The 20,350-nt window shown below is 34.4% G+C and overlaps 1 protein-coding gene across 1 annotated transcript in view; it reads left to right on the forward strand.

Moving 5' to 3' along the window:
• The window catches only part of LOC130641104 (uncharacterized), a 116,004-nt gene that overhangs the window by 86,395 nt on the left and 9,259 nt on the right, over positions 1-20,350 (forward strand). Inside the window, exons 132-165 of the mRNA XM_057447768.1 lie at positions 83-646; positions 727-1,284; positions 1,387-1,599; positions 1,771-2,301; positions 2,425-2,958; positions 3,138-3,347; positions 3,443-4,003; positions 4,186-4,725; positions 4,826-5,035; positions 5,243-5,806; positions 6,049-6,606; positions 6,690-6,902; positions 7,012-7,542; positions 7,774-8,319; positions 8,618-8,827; positions 8,942-9,502; positions 9,588-10,130; positions 10,227-10,436; positions 10,546-11,109; positions 11,198-11,755; positions 12,101-12,313; positions 12,502-13,032; positions 13,169-13,714; positions 13,847-14,056; positions 14,134-14,694; positions 14,812-15,348; positions 15,442-15,651; positions 15,797-16,360; positions 16,641-17,192; positions 17,326-17,538; positions 17,762-18,310; positions 18,570-19,124; positions 19,238-19,450; positions 19,720-20,289. Of these exons, the coding sequence (XP_057303751.1) occupies positions 83-646; positions 727-1,284; positions 1,387-1,599; positions 1,771-2,301; positions 2,425-2,958; positions 3,138-3,347; positions 3,443-4,003; positions 4,186-4,725; positions 4,826-5,035; positions 5,243-5,806; positions 6,049-6,606; positions 6,690-6,902; positions 7,012-7,542; positions 7,774-8,319; positions 8,618-8,827; positions 8,942-9,502; positions 9,588-10,130; positions 10,227-10,436; positions 10,546-11,109; positions 11,198-11,755; positions 12,101-12,313; positions 12,502-13,032; positions 13,169-13,714; positions 13,847-14,056; positions 14,134-14,694; positions 14,812-15,348; positions 15,442-15,651; positions 15,797-16,360; positions 16,641-17,192; positions 17,326-17,538; positions 17,762-18,310; positions 18,570-19,124; positions 19,238-19,450; positions 19,720-20,289 (15,003 nt within the window). The remainder of the gene's footprint in view (positions 1-82; positions 647-726; positions 1,285-1,386; positions 1,600-1,770; positions 2,302-2,424; positions 2,959-3,137; positions 3,348-3,442; positions 4,004-4,185; positions 4,726-4,825; positions 5,036-5,242; positions 5,807-6,048; positions 6,607-6,689; positions 6,903-7,011; positions 7,543-7,773; positions 8,320-8,617; positions 8,828-8,941; positions 9,503-9,587; positions 10,131-10,226; positions 10,437-10,545; positions 11,110-11,197; positions 11,756-12,100; positions 12,314-12,501; positions 13,033-13,168; positions 13,715-13,846; positions 14,057-14,133; positions 14,695-14,811; positions 15,349-15,441; positions 15,652-15,796; positions 16,361-16,640; positions 17,193-17,325; positions 17,539-17,761; positions 18,311-18,569; positions 19,125-19,237; positions 19,451-19,719; positions 20,290-20,350) is intronic.

Here is a 20,350-nt window from a genome sequence, read left to right on the forward strand (position 1 = left end):
AATTTGTTCTTTTTCTGATATGTTATCTAAATCAAGAGGAAGATTTGGTAATAAATAATGAATAAATCGTATTCTTTTTTAGGCCTTCCTGGACCGTTAGATGTTATTTATGCGATTGATACATCACGTGAAGTAGATGATAGTATCTTTAGAAAGATGAAATCTTTCGTTGAGAAATCACTTGTAGTGTACACTGTTTCTGCTAAAGACACGCACGTTGGATTGTTACAATATGGCAATGGTGTAAATGTTAAATTGTCTTTGCTTGATGGTAATGATAAGTCAACGATTACTCAAAAGGTTAAACAATTATCATTAACAGGTGGTCCTCGTCAAATGCAAAAGGCTATTCGTGCAGTAGACTCTCAAATGTTTGTTCCAAGTGGTGGTGCTAGGCAAGATGCTTCTCAAGTTTTAATTTTATTGACAACGGGTGAAGAAGATACTTCTAGTAAAGCTGAACTTCCAAAAGCAGCAAAGAAATTACAAGAAAGAGGTGTGAAGGTTATTGTAGTTACTATTGGAAGTGAAGATAATCCAGATGCCAATGATATTGTTAGTAATCCTGATAAAGTTATCAAAACTGATTCGAATGATTTAGTTGATAAAATTGGAGAATTAGAGACGGAAATAGGGAAATCTATAGGTAAGTTTTGTGTAATGTCTTGCTATGTTATATTTTCACTTTATTATTTGCTAAAATAGTCACTGTTATAATGTTTTCAGGAATGAGTGATAAACTTGACCTTGGTATTATACTTGGGGCAGCAGGTGCGGATTATCAGAATACGTTTAAAGATCAGAAAGCATTTGTTATTGACATGCTTTCCAGACTGAAGCTTGGCTCATCTGGCATACTTCCAGGAGTGGTTTTGAGTGCCCAACAACCTATCTTGGCTATCTCAATAGGAAGTATTACAAACACGGACAAAACGAAAGTTGAAGTTAACAGAATTCGTAATCCTGGACCAAATGTTGATTTATTGAAAGCTCTCGAGAAAGTGAAGGACGATCTGTTTAATGTGAAGAATGGAGCACGTGCAGGCATTGAAAAATCTGTTCTAGTATTTTTGGACAAGAATCCGCAAATAAATAGTGATATTGTTAATGTAATGAAGAACATGAGGCGAGATGGTGTAAAATTCGTGATTGTCACTCAAGGTGAAAATGTGGATACAGATAAGGTTAAAGATACTATACCCAATATGAATAAACTCTTTCCAACTAAGAATTTAGATGGAATGAAGAAGAAAGTAAATGATATCATTGATGCATTGCTGAAAGGTAACTATTTGATTTTATGTAACCTTTTTCGCTTTGCAAATAAAAACAAAAGTGAAAATATTAGAGACAAAAGTTTTCTTACGATACAAATACTTCCTTTAGATCACTGCAGCAGCAAGAAGTGCAAAAACTACGGCAAATGTGTGACGATGAATGACAGAACAACTCAGTGTATGTGTCCAGTTTGTCCTTACACAGAAATATATAAACCAGTGTGCGGTAGTAATGGAAGAACATACGCTACCCCGTGTCTACTACAACAAGCATCATGCAATCAAAAGAAAGATATACATGTAGCTAAAGACAATGCGTGCGGTATGTTTGTTTTGCAGTTATTTTTCAGATTACATATATGTTCACATGTTACATTTAAAATGGATTGGCTCTTTACTATAATTATGTGTATCTGAAAACTTTAGTCTCTCAGGTATTGAACTTCTTGTGTTATCCTGTTTATCTGAAACATCTCTATATGCTTGATTATAGGTGTCAAAGACAAATTCAACTTATTTATCGCTATTGATTCATCCTCTGGTGTAACAAGCCAACAAATGAAGCAACTTAAGGAGTTAGCCAAAGCATCTGTACAGTCTTATTACATATCATCCAATGACACAAATGTGAATGTTATTTCATTTGCAAAGAAATCAAAGAATATATGGTCGGTGAAGGATACACAAACAATAAAAGCAGTTCAAAGTGCCATCTATGATATTGGTAAAGAAACTACCAAGGCAGATTTCGCTCAAGTTATAAAGCAAATACAGTCAATCACAACAGAGAACGCTTTGGGTCAAGAAAAGAACATTTTGTTGTTATTTACTCAAGGGTCTAGCATTGATGGCAGTCAACTAGTGGATATTGGAAAAAAGCTACCAGGGTTTGAAACAATTGTGGTGTCTATTGGAGATCCTTATAGTATATTTAATGGTTTTGATATAAAAATAATTAAAAACGATGAAAATGAACTTCCTAAAACATTAGGAGACATTGAAGAAGCTGTATCAAAAGTAATTGGTACGTAATACATTTGCGGTAAATTTAGTACCATCATTCTGCTACCCTTTAGGAATAGTTGTTTTATCGTGTATCGTCATCCAATCTTTGTGTTATCTTAATAGTGATAAATATATTTTTTAGGCAAATCACCCAAACTAGATCTTATTTTTGTTGTTGGTGCAAACGACAAAACTGTTTTCAAAAACGAAATTGACTTTATCGTTAAATCGTTTGACAATTACAAGATATCTGACGATGACATGTTACCTGGTGTAGTTACTTATGGAGCCAAGAGTATCGTTAATATTGGTGATGTCAATAACAAAAAGAGTGCAATAGAGAGATTTTTGAAATTAAGATTCCAGGACTCTGGCGCCGATTTAGAAATTGCTTTACGAAAAGTTCAGAACGAAATGATTATTTACGCACGTGAAAATGTTCAGAAATCTGTAGTGATATTTGTGGACAACAAAGCTCAGATAAATGACGAATTAACTAACAGAATAAAAGCGCTGAAAGACAAGAAGTTTAACGTTTTACTGGTTGGTATTGGCCCTGGTTTGAAAGAAAATGATATAAGGGGAATTGTTGATGATCCGGACAATGTGAAATACATACCTCAACCAACTGATTTAAATGAGAATGTAGATTCTATAACAAGTTCGTTAGTAAAAGGTATCCATTGTTGCTTCTCGGTGTATTTCTTTTTTTTTGTTTGTTTGTTTATTGTGATGGTCATTAATGTCTTCTCTTGTTATCGGTTTCTTAATTGGTGTTACAACTGCTTCAGTCATTTCTTCTTTGTTTTATTTGCCGTCAGAAATAGCTAAATTTATTATACGTTTTTCTTTTAGACAAATGTAAGAAAAATCCATGCACCAAGTCTGAAACCTGCATTTCGAGGACGAATGGAAACGTTGAATGTGTATGTCCAGTTTGTACCTCTACTCAATATTCTCCAGTATGTGGTGATGATGGACATACCTATGCTAATGAATGTTACATGAAGAAAGATGCTTGTGAGAAAAAGAAGGATATAAAAATGGCTAAAGATCAACCTTGCGGTTCGTGTTAGCTTTTACAATCTAAGATTCCAACATTCATGTCGGCAATACAAATATCTTCCCGTAACAACTATATTTCCCATTTTTCATTTCAGGTATTAAACCAAATATGGATGTTGTCTTCATGTTAGATGCTTCTAACTCTATAACACAATCAAGCTTCACCAACATAAAAAATTATGTTACAGCAGCGTTAAGATCATTTGAAATTTCACCGAAAAAGACACGTGTTTCTATCGTAACATTTGCAAAAGAAACCAATGCAATTGTTGATTTGGATACTGGTGTGTATAGAGAGGTGTTAGCAAGAAAGCTTAGTGATACAACTAAAGAAAACGGTCAGCGAAATCTGGGGAAAGCTTTAGAGTTTGTAAATCAAAAGATATTTAACAGTGCAACAGGTGGAAGAAAAGATGCTGATAAAGTCTTAGTTATCATAACAGGAAATGAAGTTAACCTTTACAAGGATACAAACTTTGTTCCTAGTGCAAGAAAACTGAAGGATCAAAATACAAAGATTGTTGTGGTTGGTGTGAATATTGACAATAATGTGCAGACAGAGTTTGCAAATCCAGATAACCTTATCACTACCCTAACTGGTTTTGATAAACTTCCACGAAAATTTGGTGAAGTCGAAAAGCACATTAGAGGGAAAGGTAGCATTGCTAAAATAATTTATTACTATGTAACCAGTATAAAGCAACGTACTAAAATAACTTAGTATGTTGCTCACATACTTAAATGTAATTAAATGCAAGATGCTTTCAAAAAGAAAATGGTATAAAAATTCATTAAGTATTTAAATAAAATATTGAACACAAACATGTCTTTTTTTCAGGAAGAACTCTTGATCTTAGTTTTGTTGTGAGTGGAACGGACAAATCTAATAATGCGTTGTTTGAGAAACAAAAAGATTTTATTTTCAACATGATTAAGAAGTATCAAATACATCCGAAATCTACACTTGTCAGTGGAATTGTGTACGGAACAGATCCGCAAATCAATTTTCCGTTTTCAAACACACAAGACATTCTCATTGTTCAATCTAATTTCAAACGGATGCAAAATCCTGGAGATGGAATTAACCTAAAGAAAGCATTACAGCTGGTTTTAAAATCTGTGTTCACAGCAGAAAACAATGCGCGTAAAAATGCACCCAAATCCTTAATACTGTTTGTGAATAAGAATGCTGATGTCACCAATGTGAATGACGAAATAGATAGAATTAAAGCAAACGGTGTTGATTTAATAATTGTTGCTATTAATGGCGATGGTAAACCTTTCAGAGCATTTGTTGATCCAAAGAAGCTGTTTGTGTTTGAAAATGTTGATGATGTTGACAAGCTGGTTGATCCTGTTGTCACCGAAAGCTTGCCAGGTAACATTTTATTATTTTTTTAAAAATCGTGATAGTTTTGAACATCTGCTGTTAAGTAACAGCTTACAGACGTGTTTAAATTTTGCTTTGTGTTATTTAGATGCATGCAAAGAACAACCCTGTGAATTTTATGGACAATGTGTATCATTGAAAGACCAGTCTGTTGACTGTGTGTGTCCCACATGTAAAGACGATGAATTTAAACCGGTTTGTGGAACTGATGGTCACACATACCCTTCCACTTGTAAACTGAAGAAAAAAGCTTGTGCTGAGAAGACGAAACTAAGAATTGTGAAGGATGCACCTTGTGGTAGTCTTTTAATTATATTATGTACATTTAAGTAACAGGTGGACATTTATAGGTTTTAAGGATTCTAATATCTGTGCCTAAAACTGAAATAAAAGTATTTTATTGATTTTGCGAGATTGGATATGTCAGCTTGTGCTTTTCAGTTAGCCATATTTTTGTTTAATGAGAATCTTTATTTTGCAAGTAAAATTTGTCGATTTATTTTAGGAGTGGTTGGTAATGTAGACATCGTGTATGCTGTTGATACATCTGCTAGTGTGACTAAAGACGTTCTAGATAAAATAAAGTCATTTGTTGAGAAATCTCTTGAAGTGTATACAATCTCACCCGAAAAGATTCATGTTGGATTATTGCAGTATGGAAATGGCGCAACTGTTAAACTGTCTTTACGATACGGTAATCACAAATCAACAATCGTAAGAAATCTTAAACAGTTATCATTAACTGGTGGTCGTCGTCAAATGAAAAAAGCTATTCGTACAGTAGACTCTCAAATGTTTGCTCTAAGTGGTGGTGCAAGACAAGATGCTTCTCAAGTTTTAGTTTTGTTAACAACGGGTGAAGAAGATACTTCTGGTAAAGCTGAACTTCCAAAAGCATCAAAGAAATTACAAGAAAGAGGTGTGAAGGTTATTGTAGTTACTATTGGAAGTGAAGATAATCCAGATGCTAATAATATTGTTAGTAATCCTGATAAGGTGATCAAAAGTGATCCTGATGATTTAGTTGATAAAATTGGTCCACTGGAAAAAGAAATCGTAGAATCTATAGGTATAGTATTTGCTATTGTTCTTGTAAAAGTTTCTTTTTATGATTGTGTAGTTATTTATAGGTTATTTAAGTAGCAAATCGGCGTTGTTTTCCTTGCTTCTTCTATTTGATTCTTAAATATAATAATACCACTGTGTTTTCTTAAACTTTTGTTTTCTATGAAATTCATTTACTTGATATCAGCTTTTTTAATGTGCCTAGAAAAAATCCTGAACTTTTCAATAACAAATTTGTTTCAATAGGTCGTGCTCGGAAACTTGACCTTGGTATCATACTTGGGGCATCTAGTTCTAATTATGTAGAGATGTTTAAAGATCAAAAGACAATTGTAAATGACATACTAAGAAGATTGAATATTGGTCCATCATCAGTTCTCCCGAGCGTTATGGTTTATGATAGAAGTCCAAAAGTCGTGTTATCATTTGAAAACGCGTTAACAAGGGAGTCCGCTATAACATCGATTCAAAAGATTGTAAACCCTGGTTTAGACAGAAATTTTGTGAATATGTTACGCAAGGCTCGGGATGAACTCTTTAAAAGTCAAAATGGTGCTCGCCCTGGTGTTCGAAAAACACTGCTTATCTTCTTGGATGAGGAGCTAGGAAAGAAAAGTGACTTAGTTGATGCATTAAATAAACTTAAAGGTGGTGGCGTCCGAATTGTGATTATAACTCAGGGAAAGGACATTGATAAAAACAAAGTCAAAAATAACACACCTAATACAGATGCTTGGTTTTTCCCAGATGATTTAGATGCTGCCAAGAAGGATATAAAGTCAATTACTAGCGCTCTGTTCTCAGGTTGGTATCGGTGAAAGTGTGGTTTTGTCAATAGGTACACTAATTGGTCAGTAGCTAACCCAAACTTGTTTTTCTTTTCCTAGATGCTTGTGAGAAACGAAAGTGTGACTATGGAAGTAAATGTGTGGCTATCAGTCTCACAAACACTCAGTGTATGTGTCCAGTTTGTTCAAAATTGGATGTTTATTCTCCAGTATGTGCAAGTAACGGAAAGACATATTCATCAAAATGCAAAATGGTTGAAGAAGCATGTAAAAAAGAAGTTAATATTATCAGCGTTAAGAACAAACCCTGTGGTATGTATTTAAGACTTTTTTTCGTTATATTATCAAGTACTTATCAATTATGATATTCTTAAATGGAAATTTATAATCTTTAGTGCACAGCCTCTTATGTTTTTATTAGGAATCACGGAAAATTTAAATTTGATCTATGCATTTGATATTTCTGATGGTGTGACAACAAAGAAACTTGCAGAATTAAAACAATTAGCAAGAGCATCTTTGGAATCTTACAACATTGCAGCCAATGCTACTAAAGTCAGTATCGTAACATTTGCAAACCAACCAGAAGATATTTGGTCGTTTAAGGATGACCAAAATGTAAAAGCTATTCAAAGTGCTATATTTGATATCAACAAAATTGCTGGTGATGCAGATTTCAATAAGCTGGTTACTCACGTCAAATCAAATATATTGTATGATATTTTTAACAAGGAAAAGAATATTTTACTACTTTACACACAAGGATCCAGCATTGACAGAAATCAACTAGACAGATTAAAGAAGAAGCTACCAAATGTCGAGACTATCGTAGTATCTGTTGGAGATGCTAATGATATCTTTAATGAATTTGATGTTAAAATTATTGCAGATGACGAAGACAAATTATCAGACGCACTTGATAAGTTGGAAAAATCGATTGGAAAATTAGCATGTAAGTATAAAATTTGCTACTATGGTGCTTCAACAGAACGGTGTACTGTAAAATTCTGCCAATGTGCTGAAAGGTCTAATCCATACATCTAAGAAGTTCTTTTAACTAAGATTGTTGTATCCTTTGTCTATGGCAGAAATCACGATAAGTTTAATTGGACCAATTGAATATTTGAGAAATTTGGTCAACTTTATTCACCTTGTTATTGTTACATTTTATTTTTTCACCTAGCCAAGCCAAAATTAGACATGGTATTCGTTGTTGGAGCAACAGGTCCAGATGCACGTGAAAAGTACTATGAACAACAAGAATTCATGCTTAAATTATTTGACACTTATGTGATCGGTCAGAAAGGCATGCTACCTGGATTGGTAACCTACGGAGCTAATACTAAGCTTTATATTAATGAAGTTAAGGACAATGTCGAGGCTAAATATCTATTTGGAAATGTTCTATTCGGGAATGTTGGAACAGGTGTGGTCACCGCTTTGCAGGCTGTGAGGAATGAAATTTTGTTAGTGTCATCTGGTGCACGAAAAGGCATTGCAAAAACTATTGTAATATTTCTTGATAACAAAGAACAAATAAATGACAACACAAGAAAGAATATTCAGCTTCTTGAAGAAAACAACAAGGTTGTAATTGTTGGTGTCGGTCCAAACTTATCAGAAAGTGATACGAAACAGCTTGCTAGTGATTCAACAAGCGTGATTTATATTCAAAATATTGATGAATTGGCGACTAAAGTTCCTGAAGTTACAAAAGCTTCCATAAAAGGTGATTCTTTTGATCTGATTACATCAGTTGTGTTTATAATCTTAGAGAAAGTAGAAATGGCAGTGGCATCTAAACATCTGATTTCACCTCTGCTTTTTTCTGTTTCTCTGCGTTCTCACTTTTTTTTCAACAAAAGTTAAAGTAAAAGGGACAATCTACTGAGCGCACCAATTCATTACTAGATTTAAATGTGGAACAAAAATTCCTGAAAATGTCAATTGCGTATAAATAAAACAGACAATATTTAGTGAATCTTTTTTTTACTACGATATGATTTTATGAATATTCCTTTTTTTAGATCCTTGCAAGGAGAGATCGTGTACTTATCATGCAACCTGCATCTCAACATCTGATGGAAAAGCCGAATGCATTTGCTCAGTGTGTACATCTACTGCATATTCTCCAGTATGTGGTGATAATGGACATACCTATGCAAATGAATGTTACTTGAAGAAAGATGCTTGTGAAAAGAAGAAATCTATACTCGTTACAAAAGTTAAAGCTTGTGGTAAGCCAAAATATTTAGAAACAATAAACGTTTTCTTTCTTGTGAAACTATGACATATTACAGAATTTCCTTTCACTCTCAGATATTCAATATTGTTACAATTTTATGTTTTAGGCATTAAGAATGACATGGACGTTGTGTTTCTTCTTGATTCCTCTAAATCTATCACCGGCGCCAGCTTCAAAGAGATGAAGAACTTTGTGCAAGCTGCAATATCATCACTTAAAATAGCACCAACAAAAACGCATGTTTCTGTAGCAAACTTCGGAAATAATGTAAACACTGCCGTTGATTTCAATTTAGGAAGACAGGAACCTACAGTACTCGAAAAGTTGCGTTTGACAGTAAAAGTTGGTGGTGAGAGGGATTTAAGAAAGGCTCTAGACTATGTTAACAACAAACTTTTCACCACTGTTTCTGGGAGCAGAAAAGAAGCTGAAAAAACGTTGGTAGTTATTACAGGCAATGAAATCAATCCAACTAAAGACGCTAATTTTATCATGAGTGCAAGGAAATTAAAAAGCCGAAACATCAATATTATCGTTGTGGGCATGAACATAGAGAAGGATGTTGTTACCGAGCTCTCGATCCCTGAAGACTTAGTAACTGTTATAAAATCATTTAAAGAACTTCCAGAGGTGTTAGGGCAAGTAGAAAAAGATATGAGAGGAAAAGGTTAGGATTTTTCATAATTTTGGACGGATGTCGTTATGTTTACCTCGGAATAAAGTTATTTTTATTTTTATAAATTATCTTCTAGGCGTTAAACTCGACTTAGCTTTCGCTGTAAGTGGAACTGATAGAAGCAACAATGAACTGTTTAAGAAGCAAGTTACATTTATATCGCAAATGCTAAAGAGTTACAGAATACATCGCGAGCAAACACTGGTCACTGGTATCCTCTATGGTCCTACCACCAAAATATCCTTCCCATTCTCAACATCACAAGACGTGCAAATTTTAAAATCTTACTTTGAGCAAATGAAAAATCCAGGCGCAGCAACAGGTATGCAACAAACATTGAAGATTATTGCGAATGATGTTTACAGCAGTGATAATGGTGCTAGACAAAATGTTCCGAAGACTTTGGTGCTGTTTGTTAGTGGCAATGTAAATATGGCAAACGTTAAGGAAAATGTTGATAAAATAAAGAAGAACAGTGTCAATCTTATTATTGTTGCCATTGATGGAGATGGTAAATCTTTCAGAGCTTTTGTTGATGACCCAAGCAAACTGTTTGTTTTTGAAAATATTGATGATGTTGATAAATTGATTGATCCTGTTGTCGCTAAAACTTTACCAGGTAAATATAGTATTAGTTTGAAATGTTTTCTTTGCCGGATCAATAACACTATTAGTTAAGATCGGCTAATCACAAATCCGTTACCTTCTTGTTTAGATCCATGCAAAGAAGGTCCGTGTAACTCTTACAGCAAATGTGTATCGTTAAGTGACCAGTCAACCCAATGTGTATGTCCAGTGTGCAACGATGGTGACTTTAAACCAGTTTGTGGTTCTGATGGATCTACATATCCTACCACTTGCAAACTGATGAAAACATCTTGTGAAAATAAAAAGAACCTAGCTGTTGTAAAGGAATCTGCATGTGGTATGTGTTTAAAGAAATACCTATTAATTTATATTATTTATAGTGTTTTAGTGTTAAAAGTTGGTTGGTTTCAAATAATGTTCATAATGTTTGTTTTTCTGGCGTGTAGGTATTTCGAAAGTGCTAGATGTTGTGTATGCAGTTGATACATCAAGTGGAGTTTCTAAAAATATGCTTAGGAAAATAAAATCATTCATTAAAAATTCGCTCGAGATGTACACGATTTCTTCAAAGGATACACATGCTGGATTGTTGCAATATGGAAATGGTGCAAACATTAAATTGTCTTTGCTGGATGGTACCGAAAAGCAAGCCATTATTGAAAACATTAATCAGTTATCATTAACTGGTGGTCGTCGTCAAATGCAAAAGGCTATTCGTACAGTAGACTCTCAAATGTTTGTTCAGAGTGGTGGTGCAAGACAAGATGCTTCTCAAGTTTTGATTTTATTGACAACAGGTGAGGAAGATACTTCTGGTAAAGCTGATCTTCCAAAAGCAGCAAAGAAATTACAAGAAAGAGGTGTAAAGGTTATTGTAGTTACTATTGGAAGTGAAGATAATCCAGATGCTAATGATATTGTTAGTAATCCTGACAGAGTTGTCAAGGGTAATCCTGATGACCTAGTTAATAAAATTGGTGAATTGGAGAAGAAGATAGCAATGTCTGTCGGTAAGTTTAGATTTTCTTAGGTAATTTGCTGTAAATAAACGGGTCAAAATTATCCTTCTGTTGAACTATCTATTTTAATTAATTCTAGACGGAAAAGATAAACTGGATCTTGGAATAATCTTCGGTTCTTCTGGTCCAAATTATGAAAAGACGTTTGACGATCAAAAGACATTTGTGATAAACATGTTAAAACGTTTGCAGATTGGAAGTTCCTATGTCCTTCCTGGCTTCATTGTGCACGGAACTAGACCGAACATTGTTCGAAATCTGGGTAGAGTTTTGACCGCAAGTAACGCTATGAGTGTAGTTGACAATCTAAACGGTGCGACAGAAAGAGGAAACTTAAGAGATGCCTTGGAGATTACCAGAGATGAGTTATTCAAAGAACAAAATGGTGCCCGTTTGGGTGTTCCCAAGTCTGTGTTGTTGTTTGTTGACAAGGATTTGAAACCTGATGCAGATTTAAATAAAGTTGTAAAACAGCTTCGAGATGATGGTGTCCGACTGATAGTTGTAACTCAAGGAAAAGATATTGACGAAAACAAAATCAAGAAGGCTACGCCCGGAACAAATAAATGGTTTTTCCCGGACGACTTAGATGAGATGGAGGAGAAAACCACATCAATAATAGCTGCTCTATTTTCAGGTATAGAAAAATATTTTGATGTTAGAGAAACTTTAATTGTCTTTCAAACGCAGTTGTTCATTCAAATAGCGATTATGTGTTATCGTTCTACTTCATTTCGATTCCATTTTTTCGCGATAGTTTTGCACTTAGGTAAATTAAGAATGAGATTGATGTTTCACGCAATATTTCAATTTAACAGTTCAAGTATTTGCACTTTTTTGTGGGTTTCCAAAGACTTCCTATACAGGACCCTTATTGATGACAGTACTAATAAAAACTGAATAAGCTATCCTGGTAAATAAACATAACGCCTGCATGCAGTTTTGTGCTACCTGTATTTTGGTATGTTTCCTTCTTTCGTAGGTCCTTGCGAAAAAAAGAAATGCAGTAACAATGCACGTTGTATTGTACACAGTGATAAAACAGCTCAATGTGTTTGTACTTTGTGTCAAGAAGATGAAAAGTATGCTCCTGTCTGTGGAAGTAATGGAAGAACTTATGCTACAAAATGTAGAATGGACTTAGACTCTTGCATGAAGATGAAAGAAATAACACCTGCGAAAGAAGGACCATGTGGTAAGTAATCCAAGATATGTGCTTTTTCTCTGATTCCCTGTACAACTTTATAACTTTCTCGATGTATTCGGTATACTCCAGTTCTAGTTTACGTGAAAAAAAATACAAAAATGCATAACTTTTCTATGTATACACGTGTGTGGAATGTTGGTTAACTAGTGTATGAACATTTTTTCCATTAAAATTAGGAATCAAGGAGAAAACTAGTCTTATCTATGTGTTCGATGCCTCTAACAAAGTATCGTCAAAACAATTACTACAGTTGAAAGATTTGGCTAAAGCGTCCCTGCAGTCCTATGACATATCTCCTAGCAAAACGAGAGTTAGCGTGATTTCATTTGCTCAAAATACTAAAGATATTTGGCAGTTTAAAGATGAGCAGTCGCTGAAAATAATTAAAGGCGCAATCAGCGATATTGGAAAGAGCAATGGCAATCCGGATTTTGACAAAGTAATCAAATACATCCAATCAAATGTTTTAAGAAATGTACCAGAAAAAGAAAACAGCATCTTGATACTTTTCACAAAAGGAAGCAGTATTGATGGAAAGCAAGTGGCCGATATTAAAAAGAAATTACCCAGTGTGAAAACCATTGTTGTATCAATTGGAAAGCTTGGTGAACCATTCAGCAATTTTGATATCAGAATCATCAAGACCGATCAGGAGAAATTACCTGACAAGCTAGATGCGATTGAAGATGGCGTTGGAAAATTGATAGGTATTTTCTTATTTTCTATTTTTAGTGGAATCTAGTGATTTCAAGGCATTTTGCCTATGTAAATAAGGCAATGGAAATATTAAAATATCAAAAAGCTGCAATGCAAGTTTTGATGTTAAGTTTCTGTTACTCGTAGGCAAGAGGAAATTAGATCTTGTATTTGTACTTGGTGCAATTGGAAAAACAGCAGAAGTTATATTCAGAAAAGAAAAAGAATTTGTTGCTAAGCTTCTAGACAGTTATGCAATATCGAAAGACGGAATGTTACCAGCATTAGTTACATACGATGCAAAAACAGTAACATATATTGGAAATATGAAAACGAAGAAAGATGCTCAAGAAGAATTTGCGAAACTAAAGTATCAATCTTCACAAAACATCGTCAAAGCCTTGGATACAGTGAAAAAAGAAGTATTGTCAACATCAAACGGTGCTCGCAAAGATGCTTCTAAGTCTGTTCTAGTTTTTATAAATAACAAAGAACAGCTTAGTGATGATGTAATTAACCAGATTAAAACACTAGAGAATCAAGACGTGAAAGTTATTCTTGTTGCTGTTGGTCCAAACATTTCCGCAAATGATGCTAAAACAGCTGTCACAAATCCTGATCATGTTATTTATGTTAAGAACCCTGATCTCTTAGTCACTAAAGTTCTTGATACAGTTGATGCCGCTGAAGAAGGTAATGTGACGTTTAAATCAGCCTATTAACTTTACTGCTTAGTTTCATCCCAACCTTAATTTTATCGAAATTATTATCATATGTTGCAGCATAAATTGTACCTAATGATTTATCAACAATAATGTTATTTAGATAAATGCAAGACAACTGCTTGTGATTATTATTCCACATGTGTCCAAACATCGAGTGGAAAAACCGAGTGTGTATGTCCGGTGTGCACGTCTACTGAATATTCTCCAGTGTGTGGTGACAATGGACATACCTATGCAAATGAATGTTATATGAAGAAAGATGCTTGCAAAAAGAAAATAGAAATTATTGCTGCTAAAGACAAAGCTTGTGGTATGTTTGATATCTAAAGCATACATTTTTTAGGGTAACATAATTACATTGGTCTGATTGTTGTAATTTTCTTCCAGGTGTAAAAGAGAACTTGGATGTCGCCTTCATTGTTGACTCCTCAAAATCAATTACTAAAGAGAGTTATGACGAGATTAAGAAGTTTGTAATTGCAGCCATTTCCACATTAAATGTTCAGCCATCCAAAACACACATCTCCGTTGGAAACTTTGGAAACAATGCTGAAAAAATTGTTGATTTCTCAAGTGGCACTAATAAGGATATAGTAAACAGTGAAATCAAAAATGCCATAAAACTTGGTGGTCAGAGAGATTTAAAAAAAGCTTTAGATTACGTTGATCAGACTCTATTCAGTTCCACATCTGGTAGCAGAGAAGACGCGAAGAAAGTATTAGTTATCGTAACGGGAAATGAAATCAACCCCACTAAAGATGTTGGTTTTGTCACAAGCGTCAGACAGCTAAAAAGACGAGACATTAAAATAATCGTCGTCGGTGTAAAAGTTGATGATGACGTTGTTACCGAGCTTTCAGTTCCAGATGATTACATTACTTTGATAGAAAACTTCAAAGAATTACCTGTAACATTAGGAAAAGTAGAAAAACACTTAAGAGGAAAAGGTAATTTTTTTCTCCGTGTATTTTTAATGCTATAATGTATGCTTTTGCTCATAAAACGCCGTCTATGGTCGGAATGATGATTTTTTTCTAATAAATTTAATACCCTTTATTTTATAGGTGTCAAACTTGACTTAGCTGTAGCTGTCAGTGGCACAGCGAATGTAGAGTTGTTTAAAAAGCAAATTTCGTTTATTACCAACCTGATAAAAAATTACAAAATCGATGCTCAAAACACTCTGGTGAGTGGGCTTACTTATAGCGACGATGCTCGAATATCATTTAAGTTCGATCAATCGCAGACGCAACAACTTGTGAAGCTGTACTTTGATAAGATGAACAACAATGGAGTTGGCAAGAATCCTAAGAAAGCAATAAATGTGATTTTGGAGAGCGTGTTTTCAATTTCGAATGGAGCTCGTGTTGGTATACCGAAATCTTTGATACTCTTTATCGGTGAACAAGCTGACATATCAACTCTGAAAGAGGATATAGACAAAATTAAAGCTCGTGGTGTCAATCTTATTATTGTTGCTATTGATGGAGATGGAAAACCGTTCAGAACATTTGTTGATGACCCAAACAAACTGTTTGTTTTTGAAAATACTGACAATGTTTACAAGTTGGTTGATCCTGTTGTCGCCAAAACATTACCAGGTACATCTTGGACTCTATTAATTACAAATATGTTACAGATGATGTTAATACTTTTGCAAGTCCTTTTTTTAATAACTAAAATATCTTATTTAGATGCCTGCGATAGTAAATCATGCGAGTTCTACAGCAAATGTGTATCGTTAAGTGACCAATCAACTGAATGTGTTTGTCCTGTGTGTAATGATGATGAATTTAAACCTGTTTGTGGATCTGATGGTCAAACATATTCATCAGCTTGTAAAGTGAAACGAAAATCTTGTCAAGAAAAGAAAGAATCAAGTATCGCAAAGTCTGCAGCATGTGGTAAGTATTATATCTTGAATATACTTTCTCGTAATGCGATCGACAGATTTGCTTTTTTATTTGATTTAGTGTACATTGTGACCATATTTGTCAATGTTTCAAGATTATTGCATATATGATAACATCGACATTGTCTTATTTGTAGGAATACCTGGAAAGATAGACGCTGTGTATGCAGTTGATACATCCAGTGAAGTTTCAGAAGACGTTTTAGATAAAATGAAATCATTCATTAAAAATTCTCTCGAGATGTACACAATCTCTCCGAAGGGCACGCACGTTGGATTGTTGCAGTATGGAAATGGTGCAAGCGTTAAATTGTCCTTGTTGGATGGCAATAACAAGCCAGGAATTGCCGAAAACATTAAGCTTTTATCATTAAATGGTGGTCGTCGTCAAATGCAAAAGGCTATTCGCACAGTAGACTCTCAAATGTTTGTTCCAAGTGGTGGTGCAAGACAAGATGCTTCTCAAGTTTTGATTTTAATCACAACTGGTCAAAATTATCCTGCTGGTAAAGCTGATCTTCCAAAAGCAGCAAAGAAGTTACAAGAAAGAGGAGTGAAAGTTATTGTAGTTACTATTGGAAGTGAAGATAATCCAGATGCTAATGATATTGTTAGTAATCCTGATAAAGTGATCAAAAGCAAACCTGGTAATCTGGCTGATAACATTGGTGAACTCGAGCGGGAGATTGGAAAATCAATTGGTGAGTGATGGAATTCTAAAATTAAAAATGTTTCTATTTATTCCATACAACCCCAAACGCTATGATTGACATGTATACATATGTGCGTATGTAATACTGCGTTTAAGTACCTGTTTAGGTAAGGGAAAGGAAGATTTAAGATTATTGAGAACATCAGGGCCATAGCTTCACGTTTGTCTTTACACCACAAAATTGCACAGTCCATAATACTTTCACATTAACATTTATTGATATATTTAATCTTTTCTATTAAACATTTACTCCACTTCTTCTTCTTCAGGTGAAAAAGAAGAACTCGATCTTGGTATCATATTTGGAGCTTCAGGACCAAATTATGTGCAATTATTTAAGGATCAACAACTCTTTGTTAGCGATATATTCAAAAGGCTGGAAATAGGTACTAACGCTATTTTGCCTGGCTTTGTCGTTAAGACCAGCAACCCTAGAATGCTGTCACAAATAGGTAGTCTGGTAACTAGAAGTGGTTCTGTTAAAGAAGTGAATCGTATTAGAAACCCCGGTGCCAGTAACAACATGAATGACGCTCTACTTGAGGTTAAGGATACTTTATTCAAGAAAGAAAACGGTGCTCGAACAGATGTACCCAAATCTGTTCTACTTTTCATCAATGGACAATCGAAACCTTTGTTACTTGATACTTTGAAGCAACTTAAAGATTTGAATGTTCGAATTACTGTTGTCACGCAAGGAAAAGGAATTGATAAAGATAAAACAAAGAATGTGATGCCAAATGTGGATGCTTGGTTCTTCCCTGAAGATTTGGAAGATATGAGAAGAAAAATTAAACCAATCACTAATTCATTATTCTCAGGTACCCGTTGGAACATCACTGTTTTTGTACCTATTTTTACCTGTTTTTAGTTTTATCTTTTACAATCCTTGTTTCCAATTTTACGCTGTCAACGTTCAACACATCACCTCTCTTATTGCTAATACCTTTCTAGATCCATGTGAGAAAGTAACATGTCCCTATAATGGTAAATGTGTGACGCGGCCTGACAGATCCACGCAGTGTACATGTCCAGTCTGTCCTCTTGATGAAACATACAAACCTGTATGCGGAAATGATGGACGATCATATGCAACGAAATGTAGAATGATTCAAGAATCGTGTGAAATTAGAAAGGAGATCAAACTTGCTAAAGAAGGAACTTGTGGTAAGGTTTAAAATCATCAATTTTTTTGTCTTTTTTCCATTGAAATTATAAACACAATATTTTTTTCTCTGTTTTTTTGTTTTTTTCTCTTGGTCTCTTAGTAAAATTTATTAAGATATCTTTATCTTATGCATTTATACTTTTACTAATTTTTGTGATTACTATACGATCTTAGCAGGTATTTTCAGGTAATTTTTTAAACCTATTATTCTTCTACTCTCAGGAACAATCGACAAGCTTGACATCGTATTTGCATTTGATACATCAGACAACGTTTCGTCTCAAGATATTGAGAGAATGGCCAGATTTGCAAAAGCCACACTTCAGTTTTATAACTTAGAACAACAAAAGACGAGAATAGGCATTGTAAGTTATGGAAAGCAGACTGAGTATGTCTTAAAACTGAAAGATACAAAGGGATCAGATATTAAATCTGCCTTTGACTACGTTCCAAATATTAATGGCAACTCTAATACAGAAGAAATGTTGCAATTTGTTGATCGTAATATATTCCTCAGCAGTAGCGCAAGCAATAAGAGACTCGTAGTTATATTCACGAAAGAAATTATTAGGGGTGACAAACTGACAGATATGACATCTCAACTGACGCCTCTTAAATCTAAAGGCGTGAAGTTTGCAATTGTTTCTATTGGAAATAATTTACCTGATGAGTTAAAGACGCTGATTGACAATCAAGTAACATTCGTTGATGATATCAAAGAACTTCCCAAAGTTTATCCAGATGTTGAACAATTTTCTGGTGATGCTGTTGGTAAGCCCTTTAAATCGTATTATTGCTTATAATCCTATCTCGATAAGTTGGTAAACTTGTGATACTGACTATATTTTTTATGATTTAAAACGTTTTTGCATACCTAGAACTGGAAGCATAGAATCTACTGGATAGTTAAACCTAATGAATAGTCCACTCAGTGACACCCCTGCACCTTCTTAGAATTACATCTAAGAATGTTTAATGAGTTTTGTTCAATTATTTATTTTACTGAAACGCTTTACTCCATTTTGTTTAGCTGATTCTGAACCACTCGATCTTGTATTTTTGCTCGGTTCCAACGGAAACGATGCCGATAAACTCTTCACCAAACAAATCGAATCAGCGAAAGCTCTTCTACCAAGTTATATCATCTCGGAAGATAAAACACGCGTTGGAATTGTAACATACGGTCAAGATCCTATCCTCGACCTTCGATTAAAGTCTGGTCTAAAAAAACAAGTTGTTGTGCAAGAATTTTCACGGCTGAGAAATCCCAATGATGGTAACAATCTAAACAAAGCACTGAAGTTCTTAAAGGATTCTGCTTTTAATGTTGCAAATGGTGCAAGAGCTGGCGTGACTAAGCGCGCCATAATCTTTTTGGATAAACCTTTCTCTGGAAATCCAGCTGATTTAGGTGTTCAGGCTAAAAAAATTAAAGATGCTGGTATTAAAATCATTGTTATTGGAGTGGGTGATAATTTCGATGATAAATCTATTAAAGATGCATTTGGTGATATTTATTTCTTTCCGGAAGATCTTGGTTATATTGATCGTATCATCAAACCTATTGTTCAAAGTACGAAGAAAGGTAAGTGGCTTGAAACTTATTACAATTGTAAAAGATTCTAATTCACCTTTCTAATTGTTATTAAATGCGTTTCCTTCTGAATAATTATAACCTCTAATCAACCGTATTTTCAGATTCATGTGAGGATGTCAAATGCAATTATTACTCCAGCTGCATATCGCGAACTGTTGGCAAGGGCATATGCACATGTCCCATATGTGATGATAAGAAGCAATATAAACCAGTCTGTGCTGATAATGGTTTCAGTTATGCTAACTTATGTAGAATGAAAAAACATTCATGCGAACTGCAAAAGGTCTTGAAACCTGTCAAGAACAAGGCTTGTGGTAAATATATCGATACTTCAATTTAACTAGAAACAACTTTATATTCGTTTGCTCTTTGTGGGAACCACTAGCGATAGCTTTCCTAAATATTATGAAATTAAGCAGACTATCGCTTGTGCATAATTTTTTTGAATTCTGGGGGATATTTACCGAAACTAGACATCACTATGAAGGTAATATTTTACCAGTACATCGGGTTTTTTATTCGAAGATTATTGTTATTGTTCTGTTGCTTGATAATCAATCGTCCCTACGTTAAATATTTTTAGGAGTTGAAGGTGTATTTGATATCGCGTTTGCATTTGATACCTCCAATGACATTACTGGCCCGTATTTCCAAGAAATGAAATCATACGCAACTGGAATGTTCAACAGCTACCCAATCAAATTAAACCAAGTACACGTATCATTGCTAAGCTTCGGCGATAACGTTTTAAATCAACTCAACTTCAGAAACGGAGACGATATTGTCAAAGTAAAGTCAGCATTGCAAACACTGCCACGTTTTAATGGGAATAGAAAATTAGATACCTTCTTAACATATGTTGATTCTGTTGCATTTACTAACGCGGGAGGACATCGAGCGAATGCTGGAAAAGTGCTGGTTCTTTTTACAACTGGAAAACCATTTGGTAAAGTAAATGATATTACTTCACTCGCCAACGCAATGCACACTAAAGGTGTAAAGGTCATTGTTGTTGCGTTGAATCTTGCAGATACTGATAGAAAGACATTTGAATTGATAAGTGGAAATAGCAAGAACCTAGTACCGTTTGGTAAAACATCTGACCTTCCAAATACATTTGGTACTGTTGAAAAGGCAGTATCTGACGCAATAGGTTAGTTTCCACGTTTAACATTTAAATTTGCACTTTATTTCCGTACCTTACAAACTAATCA

Source organism: Hydractinia symbiolongicarpus, chromosome 4 (genome assembly GCF_029227915.1).
Source record: "Hydractinia symbiolongicarpus strain clone_291-10 chromosome 4, HSymV2.1, whole genome shotgun sequence".
Classification (NCBI taxonomy): Eukaryota; Metazoa; Cnidaria; class Hydrozoa; order Anthoathecata; family Hydractiniidae; genus Hydractinia; species Hydractinia symbiolongicarpus.